This window comes from Gekko japonicus, unplaced genomic scaffold (assembly GCF_001447785.1).
Source record: "Gekko japonicus isolate JY-2015 unplaced genomic scaffold, Gekko_japonicus_V1.1 scaffold2418, whole genome shotgun sequence".
Classification (NCBI taxonomy): Eukaryota; Metazoa; Chordata; class Lepidosauria; order Squamata; family Gekkonidae; genus Gekko; species Gekko japonicus.
This window is the reverse complement of record NW_015165315.1, coordinates 26,031-51,918: the sequence shown is the minus strand read 5'-3', so window position 1 is coordinate 51,918 and position 25,888 is coordinate 26,031. Positions and strand designations below refer to the sequence as shown.

General features: G+C 41.5%; 1 protein-coding gene across 1 annotated transcript; it reads right to left on the bottom strand.

Moving 5' to 3' along the window:
* Positions 1 to 13,731: 13,731 nt before the first annotated feature.
* LOC107109798 (chromosome unknown open reading frame, human C1orf52) lies at positions 13,732 to 22,350 on the bottom strand. Its single transcript, XM_015410501.1, has 3 exons — positions 21,977 to 22,350; positions 15,762 to 15,972; positions 13,732 to 14,404 (listed from the first exon to the last, which is right to left on the bottom strand). The coding sequence occupies exons 1-3, from the start codon at positions 22,244 to 22,246 to the stop codon at positions 14,325 to 14,327; spliced, it is 561 nt and encodes a 186-aa protein (XP_015265987.1). The 5' UTR covers positions 22,247 to 22,350; the 3' UTR covers positions 13,732 to 14,324.
* Between the last annotated feature and the right edge of the window lie 3,538 nt (positions 22,351 to 25,888).

The following is a 25,888-nucleotide window of genomic DNA, read 5'->3' as shown; positions in this document are numbered from 1 at the left end:
AGAGGATCAGTGAATCGCATCTCCACACTGAGGGCTTCCTACAGCAGTATGCGATGATGCGCATACTGAGAAGGGGGGGGAAACACCAGCACAGAGTCGGGATAGCCTGATCAGACCATCCCGACGCCATGAGAGCGTGCTGGAGTGATCACACAGGGGAAAGTCTGTCTGTGGCCCATAGCAACCCATTTGATACTGGACTTCCCCCAGTATTTTTTTAACTCCGCTTCTTTGGCGGGGCAAGATGGGTTGCCGACGGGTGCGGGATGCTTGCCAGATGTTCCTGTGTGATGGCGCCCTTAAAATCCGCCCGGCAGTTGTGCCTATCACGCGGCTAATTCTGCATGTGATCGGGACCCATGTTTACAATTCATACATTGTATTTGCCAAGAATAGGTTGGTCTTGTAAATGATCCCTGTGAAAATACAACATACTGTGCAAGTTAATAGCTCCCCTAACACAAAGTATGCATTCTGGAATTAACTGAACATATGATAGCAAAAACAATATTGTATCCAAATATTTAGATATAGGGATACAGGCACAGATCATTCACAGAAATAATCCCTCACCTGCAAAATGCCATGTATGAATGGTGCCTGCTATCAAAAAATAATTTCTCTAAGGCTGGACACGGTCTGCAATAATTCATAGTTACATATACCACACTATAAATTATTTATATGTGTGTATAAATACATAGAGATAAAATCCACCAGAATGTAGTATGCCACAAACAGAAGTTAGTGATCTGCCTCTGGCCAACGAATTGTTTACGTCATTCAAAAAACAGTTTAGACAAATGAACCAGATGGCTTAAATCAATGGCACAGGCATATGCTGTAGGGGAAGACTAAATCAGGATTGCTGTGCAACCTAGCCAATGGAAAATCCCTTTATGACCTTCAGACATGACAATGAATTTGACCAGAATATGAAGCACTGGGAATAGTGATTAACAGCTAGTTTCGAGCCCAATAGCATCATAGAGACCAACAAGATTTTGAGGGTACAAACTATCGAGAGTGAAATCTCCCTTCATCAGATTAAAATGAGAGGCTCTAAAGACACATGGTTGCACTATAAAAATGTAGTAGAATAGGGAGAATGATCAATGTTAATGAAGACCGGGGAACAAGACATAATAGCTTTAAACTAGCCGTTCATAAATATCTATTGGATGGCAAAAGGATTTCTAAATATTAGTGATGGTTTGCAACACATTAGAACAGTCACAGAAGCAAAGAACGTCTGTGCTATGAATGTTGCCAGGCCCATGTGTTGCCATGCAAGCCTATTAATGCGTATTTATGAGATATGAACTGAGCAAAGGGACTGTACAACATGGAGACCTGAGAATACTTGTTGAGACTGCACACCTGAGAAAGGGACGCCTTCCTTTAGTGTTGCTGCCACATTGATAGTCCAGAGTCACCAGCCATCTTACCTGCTGTGAGATGAAGCAGTTCCATAAGCCAGCACAAAGCGTCAGACGCCATGCCATGGAAAATCATGAGGACAGAGAACTCCAGACGCCATTAGGAGTTTCTTCTAGCTCATGTAGGCAACCTCTCTTCCCCCCCCCCCCAGCAACCTACAATCTAATCAAGAGACAATAGCCCTAGCCTGATGACTCATTCACCCTTCCTGATTCAATCACCCTTCATCCAGGTGCCAATTCCCAGATCAAGTTTCTAGCTCTCAATATTTGACCACTCCTTAGTCCCCCTCCCCTCTTCCAGCCAGCCAATAGTATGTTTTATGGGACGGACTTACAGGTAGTGTCACAGGGGGATGTGGCCAGCCTAGCCAGCCTCCCCACACCACATTATAAAAGATACTGCCCGACCACATGGTCTCTCTCTTTTAACCTCTCCACGACCCCTATCAAAGCTTTAACCCTCTTATGCCCAGCTTGCTATCCACATACCCTACCTCCATCTTTAAACTCTAGATCTGCAGCTAGAGTCCATATGGTTCTGCTGGTTCAGAGCACGTGTTCCCCATTTTCTATCTCTAAACCCCTCCATTCTTCCATTGGAACGGCTCAACTAATGAAGACAGGTAAAAATTGCCCAACCAACGAATATCCTGCTAAAGCAACTGTATTAAGAATCTATCTTTATTTCCTAGCATATGTATAAATGTGTGTGTGTTTGTGTATTGTATGAATGATATATATCTTCCAGTAAAGAGACATTATATTTCACTACATCCAGTCTCTGTGTCTGTTCAGATACTTACAGCAAAGGTGACACTTCTGTATACACTGGTGAGAGCTGGTGAGAACCTGAATTTGCAGCCCATTAATAATCATAACTTCACCTAGACTAATTAATAATTAAAGGCAATTTGGCTAACACATGAACAAACATTTGCCAGCTGGACATACAGTTTTCTATGTGTGATGACTTGTTGAGCGGAGCCTCAGATCTCTTTGCCTGCCTGCTGTCTGAGTCACTGAACAAGTTTGCGGCTGTTCAGTGGCAGTGATGGTGGAGTCTCATTTCCCTCTGCCCTGTGGCCACTCCTACAGCTGGACAGAGGTAAAATCAATTCTCCTCCAGGGTGGAAGGTGATGACTGGATCAGGTAATTAGATGTCACAGGCCCATGCCTATTACAACTGTTGTAAGACAGTGTGGAATGTGCATGTGTGAAATATCATCGAAATGAAGGCTTGGATGAGCATCCTTTTAAGGTAAGCCTTTTTAAAAAATAGTGTTTGTTTGTAGTAAATTTGTAAAATGAACCGATGGCAGTATGCATAGTTCCTTCTCCCCTTCATGTACCTTCACAGCACCTCATGAGGAAGATTAGGCTGGGTGAGGGTGTCTGGTTCACAGTCACCCAATTACCTTCATGACTGAGCAGGTAGTTAACTTGTATTCTATTGCAGACAAATACAACTACCTTCTGAAATTATCTTTTTGTTTAAAAAATAATTCACTGGTACTGATGTTATTAATCTCTTGTCAGCAGTCTCCTCTGCATTCGACAGCATGAAAGAGTCAGAGAGACTCCACTGCACATTCCAGGCTCTGAGAGGTGAAAATACATGTTTGTTTTCTATGCAAGAAAAGCTGATATCCATATGCACAGACACAGCTCCTCAGAGGTGTAACTGGGTATGCATACTCTATTCAGAGCCAGGACATACTACATGGTTTCCAGATATGGATTCTTCCTATAAGCAATTACATTAACAAAATATAAAAAATATGTTACATAAATGGTTTCTATAGATTAACTCCCTAATTATTTTGTAAACATGTTCCCTTCAAAACATAGTTCAGGTCAAACCAAATTAGATTACAAAACTTTCCCACAGGTTTTAAAGAGTCCATCTATCTCTGTATGAGACACGGGGTGGGGGGAAAGAATTAAACGCTTTCAATCGTCTGTGATTTCACTGATCTAAACGCTCCCTCATTCTGCTGTTAATCTTTTGAAGATAAAAGAACCCATATTTTTTTTCCTTTTCAGTGCCATCCTAAGGAGAGTTACAGTATTCTAAGCCCATTGCCCTCAATGGGTGTAAAGGTAAAGGTTTCTCTTGCTTGAAAGCCAGTCGAATCCAACTCTAGGGTTGCGGTGCTCATCTCCGTTTCCAAGCCGAAGAGCCAGTGCTGTCTGAAGACGTTTCTGTGGTCATGTGGTCAGCATGACTAAACACCAAGGCGCACAGAATGCTGTTACCTTCCCACCAAAGCGGTACCTATTTATCTACTTGCAATTTCTTGCTTTCGAACTGCTAGGTTGACAGAAGTCAATGGGTATAGAACAGTGTAATTCTGCTTAGAACTGAAGGTCACCTTTTTTGAAATAATGCATCTTCAGCCAGATGGTCAGTTAAAAATCCAAAAATCTTAAAATTGTTTAGGATGGCACTTGAGAACAGTGCACTGGGAAGGGTGGTGGTAGTTTGGATTAGCAGAATTGTGGAGGACCAGGGAGGGAGAGAAACCTAAAGGTTCAAAGTATAAATAAATGCAGAAAGTTTGGGAAATGAGCCAGAGCAAATACCCACAGACCCAACCCTCTTTTCTTACATAGACAAGCCTTCCACACACACACACAAAAAGATTTACACTTGCCATCCCTCTGTTCTTTAAGGCCACCTCAGCAGTTCTCCAGCCTAGTGGAGTAGACCACTGAGCCTTCTCCTCACATGTAAACTAATACCATCTGATTCAACAGAAAAAGACACTGGTGGTCAATATATACGCACCCAATGGAGCAAAAGAAAAGTTCTTTAAGGACTTAACTGAACACCTACAAGGACAAACTTATGATCAAGTTATTTTGGCCGGAGACTTTAATGGAACTATAGATCGGCTGGATAGACAATCACAAAAAGGCAACGAAATTAGTGGAAAATTGCCAAAGAACTTTTTTGAACTAGTCAAACAGGAAAAACTAGAAGATGTGTGGAGGAAATGGAACCCAACGCAGAAAGATTTTACTTTTTATTCCAATAGACATTGCTCTTTTTCCAGAATTGATATGATTTGGATGTCAGAAGAATTGTCAATGAAAACACAAAAAATAGAAATCCTGCCTAGATGTAACTCGGATCACAACCCTGTTTTGTGGACCTCTACTGAAAGGAATAAATCCTTTCTTTGGAGAATAAATGAAGATTTGTTGGATAAAAAAGGTGTTATGGAAATGTTAAAAGAAGAAACAAAACAATATTTCCAACAAAATCTGAATAAAGAGACTTCAATACAGGTAGTGTGGGACGCTTACAAAGCTGTGATGAGAGGGATTCTCATCTCACAAAATGTGAAGCAAAAGAAGGAAAAACTTCAAAGGCAAGTGGAAGTATTGGAACAAATAGCCCAAAAAGAAAAAGAACTGAAGAAGAAACCGGGGAAAAAGAAGATTATTAGAGAACTACAGTTGCTGAAAGAACAGCTGAATGATTTTTTGAACCAAGAGCTTTATTGGAATTTAAAGAAGTTACAACAGAAATCTTTTGAAGGGGCGAATAAACCGGGGAAATATCTAGCTTGGCAACTCAAAGCAAGAAAAGAAAGAAGAATGATAACCAAAATTATAGAAGAAGGAAAAGAATTCGTTGACCCTAATGGTATAAAGAGAAGTTTCTTCAAGTATTATGCTAAATTGTTTCAAGCAAATAGAATTGATCTTGAGAAGATTGAAAGATATTTAGAAGAGATTCCACTATCCAAAATAAGCAAAGAGTTTAAAGATTTACTAAATGGGCCAATCCAAACAGAGGAAGTGAGGAAGGCAATTGAAGAAGCGAAGTTGGGGAAGGCGCCAGGGCCGGACGGATTTACCGCGAAGTTTTATAAAAAAATGAAAGAGGAACTTGTCCCGGCCCTGGAAGCTTTATCCAACGACATACGGATGTGCAAGAAAGTGCCAGACTCATGGAAAGAGGCAATCATTTCATTGATACCAAAGGAAGGCCAAGAACTAACGAATGTAAAGAACTACAGGCCAATTTCTCTCCTAAATAATGACTATAAGATCTTTGCAAAAATTATTGCAGAAAGAGTGAAAAACTACTTACAAACAGTGATTTCAGAAGATCAAGCGGGCTTTCTGCCAAAAAGACAAATTCGAGATAATGTAAGAATAGTAATGGACGCAGTGGAATACTATGAAAAGCACCCTGAAAAAGAGGTAACTTTTTTGTTTGTGGATGCGGAAAAAGCATTTGACAATCTTAATTGGAAGTTTATGTTACAGATGATGGAAAAAATTGATACGGGACAACAGTTCAGAAATTGTATTGAAGCTATCTATTCGGAACAAAGAGCTACACTGAATGTAAATAAAGAATTGACCGATAGCTTCAAGGTACAGAAAGGTACTCGGCAGGGTTGTCCCTTGTCACCGCTATTGTTCATTTGGGTGTTGGAGGTACTTTTACAAAAAATACAACAAGATCAAGAGATTAAGGGTTTGACACATAAAGGTTTTAAATATAAATACCGTGCTTTTGCAGATGACGTAATGTTTATTGTGGAAAACCCGACGGAAGAGTTACCGTTACTATTTCAAAAAATAAAAGATTTTGGAGAATTGGCAGGATTTTATGTAAACAAGAATAAAACGAAGCTTATTTGCAAAAATATGACGAAACAAAAACAAGTGGAACTACAAAATTTGGTACAATGTGAAGTGGTAAAGAAGACGAAATACTTAGGCATTGAGTTAACTGCAAAGAATATAGACTTATATAAGAACAATTATGAAAAACTATGGGCTAAGTTAACCCAAGACTTTAAGAAATGGGACAAAATGAACTTGTCACTGATGGGAAGAATTTCAGTTATAAAAATGAATGTCCTACCACGTTTGATGTTCCTGTTCCAAACAATACCAATACTTAGTAAGACAGATTTGCTGCAAAGGTGGCAACAAGAACTATCAAAGTTTGTTTGGGCAGGCAAGAAACCGAGAATTAAGATGAAAATACTTTGTGATGCCAAGGACAGAGGTGGACTACAGCTACCAAATCTCAGATTATATTATGAAGCGGTTTGTATGACCTGGTTGAAGCAATGGGTGAAATTAGAAAATGATAAGCTATTGGGGTTAGAAGGTCATGATTGTAGATTTGGTTGGCATGCATATTTATGGTATGACAAAACAAAAATGGATAGCTTTTTTAAGCATCATGTGGTAAGAAAAGCATTATTTGTGGTATGGATGAGATATAAAAAATATTTTGGTGATGTAAGGCCACTTTGGATTGTACCAGTGGAAGTGTTAACATCTTACTCAAGACGTAGAGACAAAGATTGGTTGCTGTATAAAGACATAATAAAAAAAGAGGGAACAGAATGGGTAATGAAAAAGCAGAATGAAATTGAATATGAATATGAATGGTTGAAATACATGCAGATCTCTGACCTTTTTAGGTCAGACAAAAGAAATTATGGTTTTAGAGAGGAAAAAAATGAAATGGAAAAGGTATGGGAGAGTGGAGGGGGAAAAGATATCTCTAAAATGTATAAAGTGTTGTTAAAATGGTATACAGAAGATGAGACTGTGAAAGAGCAAATGTTAAAATGGGCAATAAATATGAATAAGGAAATTGACATAGAAACCTGGGAATATTTGTGGAAAAATGCTATTAAAATATCACCCTGTACCAATGTTAGAGAGAATTGTTACAAAATGATGTATAGGTGGTATATGACCCCAAAGAAAATTGCAAATATGAACCAGAATATGTCAAATAAATGTTGGAAATGTAAGAAGCATGAGGGCTCATTTTACCATATGTGGTGGACTTGTGAAAAAGCTACACTCTTTTGGACAAAAGTCCACAAAGAAATGCAAAAAATACTTAAGTGCTCTTTCAAGAAAGCGCCTGAAATTCTGCTTTTGGGACTAAAAATGGAAGAAGTTAACTCGACTAAAAGGACTTTATTCTGGTACCTTATTACAACAGCGAGGATGATTTATGCACAATTTTGGAAGACTGAGAAAGTACCAGAAATCGAAGACTGGATACAAAAAGTTCTGTTCATGGCAGAAATGGATAAAATTACAAAGAAGTTGAATAATCAAGAAGACAACGTGTTTTTTCAAGAATGGAATGACTTTAAAATATATCTGGAAAAGAACTGGGATGTAAAACAAAACTTAATATGTTTAGATCAATATTAAGTCAAATGATATTATCTTGTGGTTGGATGATAACAAATGATGTGTTAATGATATAATGAAATTTGTAAGAAGGGGGAGAAGCATTGCGGGAAGCCACTGGAGGGAGGGGAGGAAGGGAATGAGGTAAACAATGGACTGAATGCTTTAATCTTATATGTTATGTTCCTAAGAAAATAAAAATTTGTTTACCAAAAAAAAAAACTAATACCATCTTCCATTCCACTATTGCCTGTCATTCCCTGGAATGGCTCAGGTAATAGGTTTTCCGTAAGCATCAACATGGCTGTACCAAGGATCCTACTAGCTGTTTCTGTCAACCTTCTCTTCCCCACCAAGAACCTGTTCCATTAGTGTGGACAAGTATCTGCGGGATGGCTACGCTATCTGTGACAAGATTTTCTTGTACATTTCTTCCTGCATTCTGAATGTAGATGCTAACTACACATAAACAGCAGCCTGACGCTTAAATGAGCCTCCAAGGGGAAAACTCACATCACTCAAACATACAACTAGCTTATCTTCTGCGATGCAGCGATTACTGAGTTTCCCCCAATTAAACTGCTCAGATCTCACTTCTGGTCTCTGAACTGGAAGAATAGTTAAACCAAGGGAGTAGGAGTTTTCTCCCATCATGTTCACGTTCCTTCATTTTTGGTACTTCTCCCAAATTCCTTTCCCTCATGCCTCCCACCACAGAAGATGGCTGAACTGCTTTCTGCAAAGTTTATCTTGTTCCAAGATTTCTGAAATAGCAAAACAGTGATTTATTTGGAAGTACTGCAAAGAAATAAGAAAAGGGGAGGTAGTGGTTTGTTTACAAGATCACCCTCAAGGAACAGACACATAGGATCCTCCCTTAACAACAAGTACGGTGAAATTTAAATGGTCTGTTCAGGAATGTGAAAATGATGACTTAATTGAACAGCACATTGCTTATATAACTTTATACTGAATTGTATGGTGTCGCTACCATATCACATTTGTTTTCATTATCATAGTGATTCTATATTTTAGCACTGAAGCATTTCTCATTTGTTGGCAGAATCTGTATGATAGTCATCAGTTTGGCATTGCTCATGAGTCAGTACACTCAGAATGTTTGTAGGCTAACTCTTGTGAGAGAAGGAAATGTCCTCAGTTTGACTGTGATTCCAAGCTTAAATAGAAATTGCCTGAGCTCACTTCAACAGCACATATACTAAAATTGGACCAGTACACAGAATTCACTTCATGGGGTAGGCTGGAAAGCTAAAATACTGAAAAGTAGCAAGGGCTCTGAAAGAAAGATGCTGAGTAAGCAATGGACTGAGGAACAGAAACTAAGAGAAGGGGAGGAGACCAGGAATGGAGGCAAGAAGAAAATTAAGAGAGGAGCTGATGAAAATTTTTTAGAATCTGTAAGGTATGATTTGTTAATAGTCTGGGAAGGAAGAGAGAATTCGTTTCTAAAAGATACAGGGGGGAAATAGACAATGGCTTGAGAGCCAGAGACTTAGGGGGGAAAGGTGGTAGAGACATGGAGATGAAGAAATGAAGAGAAAGCAGGACAGAGGCAAAACCTGTAGACATCTGTGTACTATAAGGAAAGAAATGGACAAGCAAAGGAGGTTGGGATGCTCAGTTGCTCTGACAGGGAATGCTACTCATTGTGGCCTCAGTTCTGACTGCATCTGAGAGGTGGCCACACTAATGGGACAATGATGGCCAAGAAGTAAGGCAGGGGAGTCGGCTACATTTCAAACATTACACTTGAGCTAGTCAGGCAAATGCTATTTCAACAGTAAGTGCATTAGTTTCATTAAATTAGACTCATAGTAGTCTATTAAGGTAAAGGTTCCCTTGCTCGAAAGCCAGTTGAATCCGACTCTAGGATTGCGGTGCTCATCTCCGTTTCAAAGCCGAAGAGCCAGCGCTGTCCGAAGACGTTTCCGTGGTCATGTGGCCGGCATGACTAAACACCAAGGCGCACGGAACACTGTTACCTTCCCACCGAAGTGGTACCTATTTATCTACTTGCAGTTTCTTGCTTTCAAACTGCTAGGTTGGCAGGAGCTGGAACTAGAGATGGGAGCTCACTCCATCATTTATTTATTTTTATTTATTTATTCTTAGGATTTATATCCCGCCCTACCCATACGGCCCAGGTCTCAAACTGCTGAACTACTGACCTTCCACAGCCTGCAATTCAGCGTCTTAACCACTTGAGCCACCGCACCGTAGTCTATTAGATTAATACAAATGCCTACCAATTGGCTCACAAAGGGAAGTGTAAGGGAAAGAACCACTATTTCTATATCTGAAAAGCAAGAACATCCAACTGGCTACTGTTATTTCTCCACTAACACATTTAGGTTATGTTTCCATGTTAACGTTTTGACTAGTTTCCCCTGTGGGTAGATATGAAGCTCATTGGGTGATCTTGGGTCAGTTATGTTCTCTCAGCCTAATACACCCTGCCATAATTGGAGCAAGGATAAAATGGATGAAGAAAGAGGTTCTTGGAGGAAGGAGAAAATAAAAATACAAAAGATCAAAACATGAAGCAGCTCCTGCCCCGCTACGTTTATTTATTTAATTAATTTATGCCCTGCCATTCTTCCCAGTGAGGACACAAAGTGAGGTAGGTTAGGGTGAGTGTGAGTGGCCCAAGGTCACCCATCAAGCTTCCATGGCACAAGTGGGAATTTGAACCTGGGTCTCTCAGATACTAGTATAGCACTCTTAACCACTATACCACACTTGCTCTCATACACTGTTGTATGCTTTGCTGGGGGTTGCTGCAGAGGGATAACTATACTGTTATAGCAGAACTAAACATAAGTCTTGCAGCACCTTAAAGAGAAGAGAGAAGAATCTACTGGATTTATATCCCACCCTTCACTACCCGAAGAAGTCTCAGAGCAGCTTACAATTTCCTTCCCTTTATCCTCCACCAAAACAGATACCCTGTGAGGTAGGTGGGGCTGAGAGTGCTCTTTTGAGAACTGCACTTGTGAGAACAGCTCTGAAAGAACTTGTAACTGACCCAAGGTCACTCTAGCAGCTGCATGTGGAGAAGTGGGGAATCAAACCCTGTTCTCCCAGGTTAGAGTCTGCGCTCCTAACCACTACACCAAACGGGCTCTCAGAACAGAACAAAGCAGAACAAAAATGTCATGAGTTATAGCCACTTCTTCAGAAGCAATTATTCTTTCATGTGACCTCTTATCCATGAAAGCTTATGCTAGAATAAATATTTTGGTCTTCAACATGCTGCACAGCTCCTGTTTATGAGGGGTGGCTTTTATTATTTTTGCTTAGTTGTCCCAACTACCACCCCGCACACCTATGTTTAAGTAAAATAAACTAATTTGATCCTGGCCTACTTAGAGAACTTGCTGTCCACAAACCATTTAATTGAAAGAATTGGCCCAAGAATGGCTACTATTGTATTGGCTTGAAGGGGATCAAGATAGCTTTAAATATAGCTCCTAGCTCGGTCAGAGAGCATCATCCAACCTTCCACAACTGGTTTGGGGGATATCTGCTAAGAGATTTATGTTTGGCCTCAAGTATACCACTTCTGTTAACCCTTACCCATTAAGAAGCACCAAAGGCAATTTCACACACATTTCTTCACAGGGCACATTGTAATTTCTCTCCAAACTTTTCTAAATGAGAAAACCACAGAATGGTGACAAGTAAACGCATGGCTGAGGTTGGAGGAGCAGGAAATTCCAATAAATACTGATATATCAGATCAGCTTCAATGTTTAAGAACTTTGAACATTCTTGGCTTCCTATGAGAGCATCTCTAACATTGCTTTCACTATCTGCACTCCCTCATAACGGAAACAAAATTTAAATTGCCTGCACACTAAAGTGGCCTTCAATGTCCCTAAGCAACTATAACCTAAGAGTAACAGGGCTATCCCAACAAGTTTCTTGGAAGACATAATAAAAATACAGTGTTTAATACACATAGAAACCATTTCAAACAAGTGGCTAGAACAAACAAAATGGAATTTAGTAAAGACCAGGGCTATTTTGGGGAAGGAACGCACAGGAACGGAGTGCCGGCTGGCTTCAGAGTTGGTCATGCCCACTATTGCCAAAACCTCTGCATGCGTGGCTACAGAGGGAAGGCCTGGAGGACCCCCCCCCCCCCAGAGACTCTGAGGTCGGCTGGCCAGGGGGGCCTGGAAGGATCGGGGAGGCATTTAAATGCTTCCCTGTACCTTCCCCGGCCTGTCCAAGGGCCGGCTTGCCCGGGCTCCCTGTAGCTGCGGGGCACCCAGGCAAGTTTAAACTGCCTTCCCTTCCCTTCAAGGGGGCGGGCAAGCCAAGGGAAGGCATGGGGTGTGGCATAATATGCTAATAAGCTGTGTTGTCAGGGGTGTGGCCTAATATGCTAATGGGTTTCTGATGTTGGGTGTGGCTTGTTATGCTAATGAGTTCCTGCTGGGCTTTTTCTACAAAAAAGCCCTGGTAAAGACCATTTGGCAGAAACAAAAGCTCTAGGTCAGCTGAAGCAAGAAAGCGGGCAGCGGGTGTGCCTTTTCACAGGAACTAGCTGAGAGAAGTGATTTCCCCCCACACCAAAATTTATTCCTTCACTATTTGAAGTTCATCTGAAATTGAAAAACATTAACTTGGCACCCTCTAGTGGAATATCTAGGCAAACAAATAAAATATTATAAAATAATTTCTACAACTCTAGAAGGCTCTATTTCAAATAATGCTTTGGCTTATTCATTTATCCTATTAATTTAGCAGCTTGGGCTGCAGTTTATATCACTGTCTTTCAAAAGGAGTGACATTTCAGTATGCATGCAAGCTGCTCAACACTTATACCCTAAGGGTATGTCTTGGCTTATTTTTCATGCCTGGGTGGGTAGAAGTCTGTTTTCCAAACAGACCATAGACTTTTCACTGCTGACTGAAAGAACACAAAGATCCAGGTTATTTACAGCACCTATTGTTCTCTGGGAACACAGACTGCTTCAGCAGAACATCTGTCACTTACAAACATGCTGTCCACAAGTGGTTAATATTTTTGCATAAACTGACTCTCCCAAGTCAGTTGTAGAACCAAACCATTTTACATGTTCCACTTTTAGTAAAAGTACATTCTACACAAAGCACCTCTTTTACAGACACCAAATCATTATTTTCTACTCAGTCATCTTTACCAGCCTCAGATGTGAAAATGACTTGATTATTCATCCTGACAAACATGTTTGCTACAGCTGACAGAGAACTGCTACTTGAGAGCAGGCTTTAAACTGCTGAAGTGCCACAAGTACCAATTTCACTTGCCATTAGGACAAGCTCAAAACTATTTTAGCAAAGCTAATGAAAAGACTAATAGATGCAATAATTTCCTCCCTCATGAAAACTGTTGCCTCAATAAGTATAACAGGAAAGAATCTGCTTTCTGTTTAAAACTAACCCTTTCTGCAAAGTAGTTAAGAACTGTACAAAGCTATCAACAACAAAGTCTATCTATAGGTTACACAGTCAACCCCACATTTCATCTGTTCTATCAACTACTTTCAAAAGCATCTTCTAAAAAAACTGAATGAACCATACCTCAACATCAACGCAAAAGACACCACATGTTTTCTATTTGCTACATTGATTTAAAGTCATTTAACTTTAAAGCCAATTAACTTTTCTAAACTGGAGAAGGTATAATTTATCTGTGATTTATTTCACATAATCTGCTCTACTTCCCATTTTGAAAAAAAGAATACTAAGGAAGCAAGTAAGCACCACCATCATCAAAAATTATTTTATTTTAGCCTGATAGAGCTCAGATCTTGTAACACTCTGACAAGTAGCACAACAAAACCAGAGTCCAGAGGAACCTTAAAAACTCCATTTTACTAGAAGTATATTACAAACAGTGCAAACACACTTCAACAAAACCCCAACCAAACACAGTATCTGAATAGATCCAGGTGGGTAGCTGTGTTGGTCCAAAGCAGTAGAACAAAGTTAGAGTCCAGTGGGGCCTTTAAGACCAACAAAGTTTTATTCAAGGTGTGACCTTTCATGTGCATGCACACTTCTTCAGATATCTGGTGTGCACACGAAAGCTCATACCTTGAATAAAACTTTTGTTGGTCTTAAAGGTGCCACTGGACTCAAACTTTGTATCTGAATAGGTAATGCTACCAGACAACCTTTTAAATAATTTTAGTGAGCTATGTACATTCTTTACATAAATGTCAAACCAGAATCATTATTACTGCAATACAAAGTTTAATACTTTTCTCCCTCCACAAAAAGTAACTTCTTCATTTTAAAAAAACTTTAACCACAATAGAAGTTCAGTAAACCTTTACCACATTTACCAATTTTGTGGCTGAACGGAATACAGAGAATTTCCACAGCCTGCATGAACACAAATACATATCACAATATTCTAAGAAGTTTTGTTTTAATTAAAATATCTGTAGCTAAACATTTTGGGTTTGTAAATACAAAATCTCTAACAATACCAACTGATAAAACTCCAGATGATAAAAAATTTCACAGAAGTTACAGAATCCCTAAATATGCTGTGTGCCATATGGTGATGCTATTTTTATTTTCTTGTGCCAGTAGTAATCTTAAAGTCCAACAGATGTCCTCCTACATGTTCAATAAAAACAGTTTCCAGAGTCAAATAAACTTTGTTCAGTTCATCGCTTCTTCTTCTTTGTCTGCTCTTCAGGGTCCAGCTTGCGTTTCTTAACTGAAGCAGGTTCATCTTTTTCATCATCTTCAAATAAAAGACATTGTTCGTCAATGAAAAGAAGCAGATATCTGCCAAAGATTTCAAAAGCAACAGATGCAAATATAGCAGCTTCAACTGTTCTCTGATTGATTTATGTGGTGGAAGAGTTTCAAAAGTGAAATGAGCCCATTAGTGAAGAATAAAAACGATGACTATCAAACCTTATTAAATTCATTTCCCAAGGCTGCAAATTATTTTAAATTCATTTCCCAAGGCTGCAAACCTAAGCACACTTATTACTGAGTAAGCCCCATAGACGTGGAATATACATGTTTAGAACTGAACTGTAAGTGAATTATTGACTGTTGAACCATCTTTAAGTACACATCCTCAATACAATTCCTCAATACAAGCATCTAAAATGGGTCCCCCAACGTGGTGCCCACCAAGTGTTTTTAAAAAACGGGCAGGGCCACGTGGAGATTTTGCCCAACAGGGCTTCTGATTAGCTGTTTAGTTTTTTTTAAACATTGCTTTGGCAGCAGTTGCCACCACAGTACAAGGATCTTCACTGCCTGACTGAAGGTAAACTGTGTGTATATGAGAAAATATTTTAAAACAATATGTTTGTTTTCAAAAGCATCCTGTTAAACAGAGCTTCTGCCTGAAATGTTGGAAAGTTTAATATCAGAATTATAACCTCACTCCTTGACATTTTGTAGTTGGCTCTGCCTCTTTTGGCAGCCATTCTGTGGCTGCCCCTACCACCCTGTGTCAGAATTCCAAAGACAAAGGGGACAGTTTCCCTTTATGATCTTTATCTGAAGGTAGGTAAAAGTTTCAGATTATCATTTAAGGTTCTTTTGAATGAAGACAGGCACCGGGGTGCTTGAGCTATCACATCTCTGTGGCCAGCAAGGATCCCAGGCCTTGTGCTTGACATAGGCTTCACAAATTAATCAGGGGAAGTGATGGGGGGGGGGATCTTAATTTGTGAATCTTGTCTGTGATTCTCTGTATTGTGAAAAAGAGGTGGCAAAATGCAAAGGCTCTGTTGAAGACAGTACAGAGGACAGGAAACAGAAATGCTTTGAAGTTCCTCTTTCTTCATGCTCCATAATATTAAAAGTGTTCTAGGGTGTAAAAGTGGATTAGATAAAAATAAGGCACACTGCCTTTTTGTCATTTGCTATATGGTTTAAGGAGCTATGGAATGTATTGCTAGCTCTTATCATCACTGGATTCCAAAATCTTCTACATAAATAAACATCAAGGGAAAGAAACGTCAATGTGGGAAATAAAAATCCTCAAAGAAAAAAATAACTCACATTACATGAATTCACACACAAATAAAACTCAGGGAGTTGTTATTTTTCCTGTCTATAAAATCAAATGGCATTACCTGATTGCAAGGTCTCCTCCTGTTCTTTGTCTGGTAAGAAGTTGACTTTATTTGCGTGCCTTGGAGCATCATCACCATTATCCTCATACATATTAGACCACTTTATTGCCATATCAAGCTCAGGCGGTGGTGGGGGCTTTGTTTCTTTAACAGTGTAAGTCTCAGGGGGTGGCACAGCATTCGTATTCCATGCCTTGAATTCCTTGGGAGGCTGTTGAAGGGAATACAACAATTAAAATACTGCACTGCCAGACAACCAACTGGGAGAGATGAGTCTTAGAATAATTTTTAAAGGCATGGATGCACTCATTAACAGGAGTTGTTCTCATATCTGAAAATATATACTGCAATGGTGAAGCGGCATGTCATCAGTCCCAGTGTTGTTTAGAGTGCCACCCTAAAGCCAGCCTCCACATTAGGTTGGCAACCCTTTACTCCAGTAACATGGTAATGACACTGCAGTAACCCTCCCCCTCCACTGTACTACCAAAGGGGCTAGAAATAGGCTGTGCTGGGGACATCTGGGGGACAAGCAGGACTTAGTAGGCATCAGAAGCCCTCTCTCACCTCACTTCCCATCCTCACATAACATTATTCTGACAAAAACTCTGGCATCAGTATCAAAATCCCCATGTCAAAGAAGGACCCCCAACCCCTATCTTATGTGGCTTATTTGCGACAGAACATAAGATACTGATGAAGTCTGCTGCTAAGCACAGAGAAGCTAAACACGCTGTAAGATCCCACCCTCCGGCCTAGACACCCATATCTCAGAGGACAGCTCTAGCAGCACCTCTCTGGCCTCATGTGAGGCACGCTTAGCTCACACACAAGACTTTGGTGACGGAAACTCCCACTTCAGAAACCAAACACGGACGTGGATCCTCCACTTCTTCAATTGGAGACTGAAGGACAATGCATTCCACATAGGTAAAAACGGGAGGAAGACCCTCCTGCCTCAAACTTGCTGCAGAGATCAGTCCCACACAATACGTACCCCAAATACTTTCCTCCCTCAAGAGTTATTAATGGTGCCTCACACACAGGGGGCACATCCACAGAAAGGCACCTCTCTCTCCCCGAGATATTCAGACAGATCATCATCACAGTTTCGTACTTATGTCATAGAGGTGTAATCCCACATGGAAGTGATAACAACAGGGAGCATCACCACATCTCTAGGTGACTACCAGACACTCCAACCACTGCTGCTGCCGCCCAAACATTCATGAAGCCTTTTGCCTTGTAAGCCACAGACCCATGGAACAGCCCAAACAAAAACTGCAGGCAGACTTCCAATATCATTCCCTAGAAGGGAAAGTATTGAACCAATAAGTATATTATCTTCATCACAGTGTGGAAATCCCCCACCCCAAGGAGGCAGATAACAGGAGCAGGAAGAGCACCTAGGTGATGCCACTCATAGCTCACTATCAAATGTTGAGTGCTTGAACTCTCATGCTGTGTGTCACTACCACGGGACACAACTGTCCTTTGTGTCTCTTTTGGCTTTTCCAGGCAGGCCTCCAACAGTACCAACCACCTGATCAAGTTACAACACAACCAACAGCTACAGTAACCTGTGTATATCTGGCTGCTCTGCTGTTACCAGCTCTCTTGTTCTAGCCTCGCTCCTGCACCACCGCAAGCTACTTGACAGTTCAACCAACACAGCCAAACCTATCATGGGCATGCAGTGATAGTGCTGCTGTTCCTATTATACTACTGCCAGTGCAACTTTAAAAAGTACAGGACTACTGCTAGACAAAGTGAGATGGTGATCTAATTCATCTGACATGCACCCAGAACTCCATTCCTGATGCTGATCTGTAACTGGATGCATTATTTCCCTGTTGCATTATTTCGCTTTAATGGAGTTTAATGTAGTCACCCCCGTTCGTTATCAACCTCAGCTATCTTCTGCATGAGACTTCTTGGAAGGGTCCTCCATTGTCTGCAGTTTCAAGTGGATAGCCATGTTAGTCTGTTGAAGTAAAACAGAGTCCAACAGCAGCTTAAAGACCAACAATTTTTTCCTGGCTATAAGCTTTTGTGAATCAAAGCTCACTTTATTAGAGCTGTCTGCACACTTGTGGTCTGGCAAGGGAGGTGTGGCAGGCTGATCATCCAATCACAGCTGGTATATCATATTTGACTGTTTATCAGCTTACTGCCTGTCCCCAGGTGAGCTTTGCCCTTGGTGGAACTAGAATCCCTCTTCTTCCTGTTTTGCATGAGTACTTTCAGTGAGCTACTAGGGCAACAGGGCACACCTTCTGCGCATGTGCCATTATGTTTTCTTGTTGCTGTTGTCCTGTGCAAAAACGCCCTACTCCATAGGGCACTGATTTCCCCCTCTGGGACTCGAACCCTTCTGTGAGAGGATGTGGCATTTCCACAGCAGTTTCCTTTGCCAAGTTAGCTGTGGACATGTCTGAGTGACATGGCTGGAATGGCTATGCGTCTTTTCTTATGTGTTTGCAGGAGGGGGCTTGAATTCCCATTAACAGTAATTCCAGGTGTATGGTAATTACCAGGCTCCTACCGAGAACATACACCAGCACAGGAATTCTTCGAGTTTCTAAATAGCCATTGGAAAACATTAAAGGAAAGTTGACTGACTGTTTACAGGGTGATAGTTAGGGACTGTCTCCAAATGGCAAATGAAAATGCCTTGGCAGACATAATACCATTTTTTCCAACATTAATAAAAATTCCATGTATATTACACATGTATATAACGGTTGACATTACAGCAAATAAGGTGATGGAAAAGATCTGTCATCCACTTTGTATTCTCATATCAGAATTACTTGTCTCCAAACAAGAGTCACAGTTTGCGTTTTGTAGAATATTTATTTTATTACCTCCCAAACAACTCCTTTTTAGCAGGTGATAAAGTAACAAAAAATAGACTATCACAAAAATATAATATTCAATCCATATTTTCTTATTCCCAATACAATTTAGACTTACTCAGTACAATTTAGACTTAGTACTCTTGCCTCACTGCTTAAATGGAAGTCTAATACTTGCAAAAGAACCGAGATAAAGCCCGTGGGGTTGTGAAGTTGAGATAAAACTGTGCAAGTGGGCCTGGAGAAGCACTATGAAATCCATTACCAGTGAAATCCATCTACAGAGAACAGAAAAACCTCAAGCCATTAGGTTCAAAAGAAGCTAAGCAATTATGTACTGAATACAAAACAACAAAGCTTTCGCTCCTGGCATCTTTGTATTAAGGCCGAGCAGGAATTATAATAATGTCATCCAGTGTGAACCTTGAACTGGCGAGTGTGGTAAAGACTACTCTCTGAAAAACTAAGCCGATCTTGTATTCAGTAAATACATATTTTAATTTGAGAAGAAAGGTCCAAGGAGTGAAGGTAACTATGGTTGCTGCCACAGTGGCTGCTTAAGTCTAGAACTAACAAAACTGAATAAAGAAGAAGTAACATAGAATAGAGTCAACACTGTTCCAAATTCATTTCACTCCAGAGTTTTCTTTACTCCCTATAGTTTGCTGAGTCCCTGCCTGTAAACACTCTCAGACCACTTCTAAAGGGAGGAGGGGTGAAAAATGGCACCCCTGCTAAGAAAACAGCATACAGCAGCAGTGGAAGCAAACAGGGTACACACACACCAAGCACTTGCTACTGCTCATGCCTCCAACATGCACCCCACCATCCACCATTGTGTCAGCACAGAAACACCAACACAGCAATAGGGAAGGCAACTTCCCTTCACAGCTAAGTCACAGCTAAAGAAGCACTGGCTGTTAAAAGACTGAAAAGGGGGGGCCTTCCCCATTCCAGCTTCCACATGAAGGCTCTGCCTGCAGCCACCCTTAAGCCACACCAAAGAAGGTTTTTCCTTTGCTCTGGTTTAAAGTGGAAAGACCCAGTAGTCACACTGGCTGTGCTCCAAAGGAGCAAGAGGTTGTATAAAAGCTTCCCTCAAAAGTGGGGGCATTCTTTTGGAGGCGCCCAGATTCACTCTGCCAGCCAGGATGTGATGCAGGAGGCAAGGAGGAACATGGCTTCAGCCAGGGGTGGTCTGGGCTCAGTGCAGCCACAGAGGACAAGCAAAGCAGCACCCCTTCTCTTTCGAACTCATTCCTTGGTCCTTCATCAGTTCTGGGGGACATGGTAGCAGGAAGAACTCTTTTTCATGACTGCTTTGGTCTCCCATTGTGTCCTGCCTGTTGGTAGAGGAAGAGGCTTCTGAGTTGCTTCCTGGAGACCACTGGACCATGAGACCTGCCCCCCTCTTTCTCCTAACCTCCTTGGGCGTCTGTATGACCCAACTCTCACAGTAGAGAAAGGCTGGCCAGTTGACATTGCCAAAGTTTTGTTATAGTTTATTGTTGATCCTACTCTAGATATTTATCAATAATTGGGAGTAGACCTTACCCACTTGGAGTGGACTGATTATTCTTTGATTCTTGTTTTACCCTAGCCTCTCCCTGTAGCTTCTCCCCACCCCCCACCCCCATTTCTTAAACTCATAAGTACAGATTTAGCTGCTTTGGATAAATACACCTACCTATCTAAAGAACCAAGCTCTGACTTTCAAAAGCCTATTTTTGAATAAGTTTTTCTAGTCTTTTAAGGTGCTGCTAAAATCTAGTAAAAATGGATATTTGACCCAACAAAGACTAAACAATAAATATTACACAGAGTTAAATCAATCATGTTAAGAGGCTAGAGCCTCCTTGTCAAGTTGAGGCTCCACCTCCTAGCAAATCATGGTATCTACAAGACAAACAGAAATGAAGTAAAAGCAAGGAAAAGGAAAAGTCAGTGCAACGTGTTTGCTATTATGCCACCCTAATGTTTCCCTTATCGCTCAGTCTTGCCACCAGGGGAGAATGGTGATTTACTTTACAGGAAAAGACCCCAGTGGGAAGCTGTGGCGGAAGAGCCGGCTCTCCCAGAGCCGCTTCCTCCCCAAAGTGAGGCCTGCATGACAGATCAGGGTGGTGCTCACCGACGCTCTGCCGGCAAGGAAACAGGCCGTACAAACGAACAAAAATACCATGATCAATCTATAGTATTATATAAATATATAATAAACTCATTATACATACAAAACATCAAACATGAGAAACCAATAACATGTAAATATAATAACCCTTTAACTACCTAACCATAAATAAACAAACAATAAATAAACAAAGTTCATATAAGTCTATACCAACAATTAGTAACAGTGATGGAAAGTCCTTTCAAGGAATATAACAAATTAGCAGAGTATAAATTTTTTTTCAAGAACACTGGGCCTCAGGAGGAGGCATCTAATTTTGCTGCTGTTTGAAGGCTGCTCTGTTCTGTCTTTGAAGCACCTTGTTTACAGTGGAAATTGATCATTCTTAAGGATTGATCATCAGCTCTTGAAAAGGAGAGGCATCTAAATGACATATATTGATTGGATGTTGGATCCTTATTCAGCAATAGCTTCAACAGAGGGAAGCCCGAGAGGATTGGATCCCTATGCTTCAGAAGAATTTTACTTGCAAAAATTCTTATACTTCAGTAATTTGTTATATTCCTATTATTATTACTCATTGTTGGTATGGACTTATATGAAGTTTATTTATTGTTTGTTTATTTATGGCTAGGTGTTTGTAGGATTATTATTATATTTACATGTTATTGGTTGATGTTTTGTATGTATCATGAGTTTATTATGTATTTATATGATATTATATTTGTTTGTTTGTACTGTCATCTCAGACCGTGTTCCCCTGGTTTTTCCTTGGCAAGGGGCTAGGAGTACCAAGGCACACGCTTTCTTCTCTGTCCACTCTCTAAATGCACCCCATCAAGTATGGGGGGGGGCAGAAGGAGGGAGCCTTTTCCAGGACCCTTTTTATATCCTAGTCTGCCCCCCCCCCCAGCAAAGGAGAAGATTTTCGAGTTGTTTCCCCAGAGACTGTTCGGTGATAAGCGCCTCCCCCACCCTGACATACATCAGGCCCCTTAGGGATGCCAGCCTCCAGGTGGGACCTGGGGAATCATCCAGAATTACAGCTCATCTCTAAACTACAGAAATAAGTTCCCCTGGAGAAAATGGATGCTTTGGAGGGTGGGTGGACTCTGTGGCATTGTACCCCACTGAGGTCCCTGACTCACCCAGGCCCCCTGCCCAAGTCTCCTGGCGTTTCCCACCCTGGATCTGGCAATCCTAGGCCCCACTCCCTACTCAGCACCAACCTCCTCGGGCGCCCGCACGACCCGGCTCTCCCAGTCGATCTCCTTATGCAGCGGGTTATAGAGAAAGGCCGGCCGGTTGACGCTGCTGAAGAGCTCGTCGGGCCCGGGCAAGCGCGGCTTCCCTTCAGGAATCCTTTGCTGCGGCGCCGAGTCCCGCTGTGAGCCTGAGACCTCCTCGTTGTCGGAGTCAGAAGAACTGGCGCTCGAACTGTTATCGCTGCCGTAAGCCGCGAAGAAGGCCAGCGGGTCCTTGCCTTCCGCCCCTGCCATGGTGGGGCTGGTGTAACAGGGACAACCGTCCGCGGAAGCCAGGAGACGCGAAGCGGAAGGTTCCGGTTGGGGGTGAAGCCTTGGACCCTCGACAGGACAAGGCGGCGGCCTCTGGCCGTTCGCGCTGTCGCCGTCATTATGGAAAGCGACCTTTCTGCACCCTACTAAGAGCTCCTGAGGAGTAACCTTGTGAGGCTGCGGAAGTAAAAACAGACAGGTCGCTTGTGACGCCTTAAAAAAGAGCAATGTTTTTATTCCGGTATTAGCTTTTGTGCGCTGTATCTGAAAAGGCCGGCTCTAGTGTACAAAAGCTTATGCTAGAATGAAGCGGTATTCCTTTTTTAAGTGTCCTCACTTCTGCCTATAAAGAGCTGATCTGGTTTAATATCTGTCACGTTAAGCATCGAACTCGGAGAACATAATTTCTCGTAGTACCAATTCGTTGTCAACGGTAAATTTTTAAACCCGTTTCGGAACATAACCATTATGAAGTGGACCCATCTCTAGCCCACGCCTGACTTTGATGGAGGCTTTAAAAGGTTCAGGTAAAGTCTTTCCCTGGAGCAGGGGTCACCAGGCTTTTTGAGCTAAGGGGCGCCTTGGCAATCTGACCCAGGGTAGTGGGCACAAGCACGAAATGGCTGTAGAAAATATTAGGCAATCAGGTCATATTTACCTCTGACTGTAGCTCATCTACATTTCGGGCTGCAGCACTATTTAATAGGATGCTTTAAGAAACAAACATATTGTTTAAAATACTTTCTTCACAACACACATTGAGCTAGCTACAAAACATGTGGCAGTATGTCAGATCTCCAATAGCCAATTAGGATCTCTGCTGGCCCCATCCACTTTTCTGACAGGTGCCATACAAGGTGCCCACAAATTTCTACCCTTTTAAGGGGACTCCTAAAGGGATACAGTAGCAGCAGGACCCATTAACAGGACAAGAGGAACAAGCAACAGTTAGCTAATAAGCTCCTATGCTTCCTCTGGAGCTAGCATAGAAAGGCTAGCACTAAAACTTTTTAGTCACTACAAGTCCACTCCAGCCCTATGGAACAGTCTCCCAGCTGAATTAAGGCACACTTTCAGAAAAAATCTGATGTAGATTCTGTGCCAGCACTAAATACTTCTGGCAGCCACTAGCCAAAGATACCACTTGACAGGAGTCACAGCATAAAGCATAAAGATTAAGACTCTAAAGTTGTCACCACCCCAAAGTGCTTCTCACTTCTGTCAGCGTTTTGGCTTCTGGTCAGTATTCTTGAACAAGTGCTCTGGGGGTGAGTGGATAAGGAAGGAATTCACTATAGTGTCTCATGACCAAGATAAGGAAGTTGGTGACATTCTTCCTGCAATACTTAGAAATGACTGTGTTAACAGTCAGTACTGATAAATTACACTATTTTCAGAAAATAAGAATATGCCCTTCAGCCCTTTCTCTTGCCCAATTCTATGTACAAGTATAATGGTACTTATATATAATGGTCTGTGTGCATAGCGTTATCAAAATTTGTTTGTATACACCAATAGCTGCTTATCCATTCAAAATTTAACATCAACACAGTATACAGTATACAATGTCACAGACCAACTGTACTTTTTAAAGATGACAAACCAATAATGTCTGCAATCTATCTACATTTTTAAAACTGACATAATGTAGACATTTACAATGCCAAATTTGTTGTTGTTGTTCAGTCGCACAGTCGAGTCCAACTCTTCGTGACCCCATGGACCAGATCACGCCAGGCCTTCCGGTCTTCCGCCATCCTCTGAAGTTTGCTCAACTTCATGTTTGTTGCATCTATGACACTGTCTAACCATCTCATCCTTTGCCGTCCCCGTCTTCTTTGACCTTCAATCTTTCCCAGCATCAGGGTCTTCTCCAGTGAGTGCTCCCTTCTCATTTGGTGGCCAAAGTATTTGAGCTTCCGTTTCATTATCTGGCCTTCCAGGGAACAGTCAGGGTTGATTTCTTTTAGGATTGACTGATTTGATCTTCTTGCAGTCCAAGGGACTCTCAAGAGTCTTCTCCAGCACCATAGTTCAAAAGAATCTATTGTTCGGCGCTCGGCCTTCCTTATAGTCCAACTCTCGCAGGCATACATGACTACTGGGAATACCATTGCTATGACCATGCGGACTTTTGTTGGCAGGGTGATGTCTCTACTTTTTATCATGCTGTTTAGGTTCGCCATCGCTTTCTTCCCAAGGAGCAGGCGTCTTTTAATTTAATGGCTGCTGTCACAGTCTGCGGTGATCTGGGATCCCAGGAACGTGAAGTCTGTCACTACTTCCACGACTTCCCCTTCTATTTGCCAAGAAGTGATGGGGCCAGATGCCATGATCTTAGTTTTTTTAATGTTGAGCTTCAAGCCCACTTTTGCGCTCTCCTCTTTCACTCTGAGCAAGAGGCTCTTTAGGTCCTCTTCACTTTCTGCCATTAGAGTGGTATGCCACATTACCATCCATCTATATCACCTTCTATGTCAGGACCACTTTTTATTGGTATTTTTTGCTTTGCTTTCACACCTCTCTGATCATCTTTCATCTTCAGTAACCTCTCTCTCTCTCTCTCTCTCTCTCTTATTTACTGGGCATGCAGCCCATTTCATAGTCTTATGTATCAACATTTTAGCCTCTTTTTGAATTTGGACTCTTCCACAAATACATAGGAGCCTATGAAGGTGCCTGTGAAAAGCAGCACACATGTGACTGCAAAAACTAATGCAAATATAGAAAAAAAAAAGCAACACTCACCAACAAAATGAAAATAGCAGAAGTTGGGGGGGGGGGGAGTTTCGCATATCATACACCAACAGCAGTTTGTCTAAAGATACCCTGTAACTTTTCTCATTCTCTGAGGCAAAGTACTGTTCTCTTATTTTGATGCTCATTATTTCCCTCTTTTTCTCTTGCTGCATAATTTGTTTGCAACATGTTACTGTGACTCTAATGACAGAAGACAGAATATAAAAAAATAAACTGTTTCTTTTGTTTAATATTCAAGGTAGCTTTACTCAGAGGTCCTATCCAGGCCTGCTTACTGTCAGTAAGGTTGTTCACCAGACCTGGGAATAACCAGAGAGTTTGCCCCTGGTCCGACAGCCATCCGTAAACCATATACACACAACAACCACCCCAGCTTTGCTGTGACCTTTCCTAAAAGATTGCAGAAAAACTGGAGGGGTGCATGAGAACAGGAGGATGCTGTGTGGAAGCTGCAAAACCCCCTGCTTCCATCAGTAGCAAAGCTGGGCCAAATAAGTGGTGTAATTATCAACCAGTCTCAAATGTTCCATTTTTGAGCAATGTGATTGAATGGGTGGTGGATGGACAATTCCAACCTTTCTGGATGAAGTGAATTGCTTAGACCCCTTGCAGTTTGAGTTTTGGCCTGGTTATCGGACTCAAACAGCCTTGGGGGATGGACAGGAATGTGACTCTGTTGATTCTCCTGGACCTCTCAGTGGCACTCAATACTATCTATCATGGTATCCTTCTGGATCACCTATCTGGACTGGGATTGAGAGGCATTATTCTGCAGTGGTTCCAGTCCAACTTGGAGGGCAGGGTTCAGAAGGTGGTGCTGGGAGACTACTGGCATCCTACAAGGTTCCATCTTGTCCCCTATAC

Coding starts and splice junctions, on each gene's coding strand:
- LOC107109798 (XM_015410501.1), bottom strand. CDS start 22,246: ATGGCAGGGGCGGAAGGCAAGGACCCGCTGGCCTTCTTCGCGGCTTAC. Junction 15,973..21,976: donor TCGTGCGGGCGCCCGAGGAG/GTTGGTGCTGAG, acceptor TCCCTTCAACAG/CCTCCCAAGGAATTCAAGGC. Junction 14,405..15,761: donor GGAGGAGACCTTGCAATCAG/GTAATGCCATTT, acceptor TTTTATTTGAAG/ATGATGAAAAAGATGAACCT.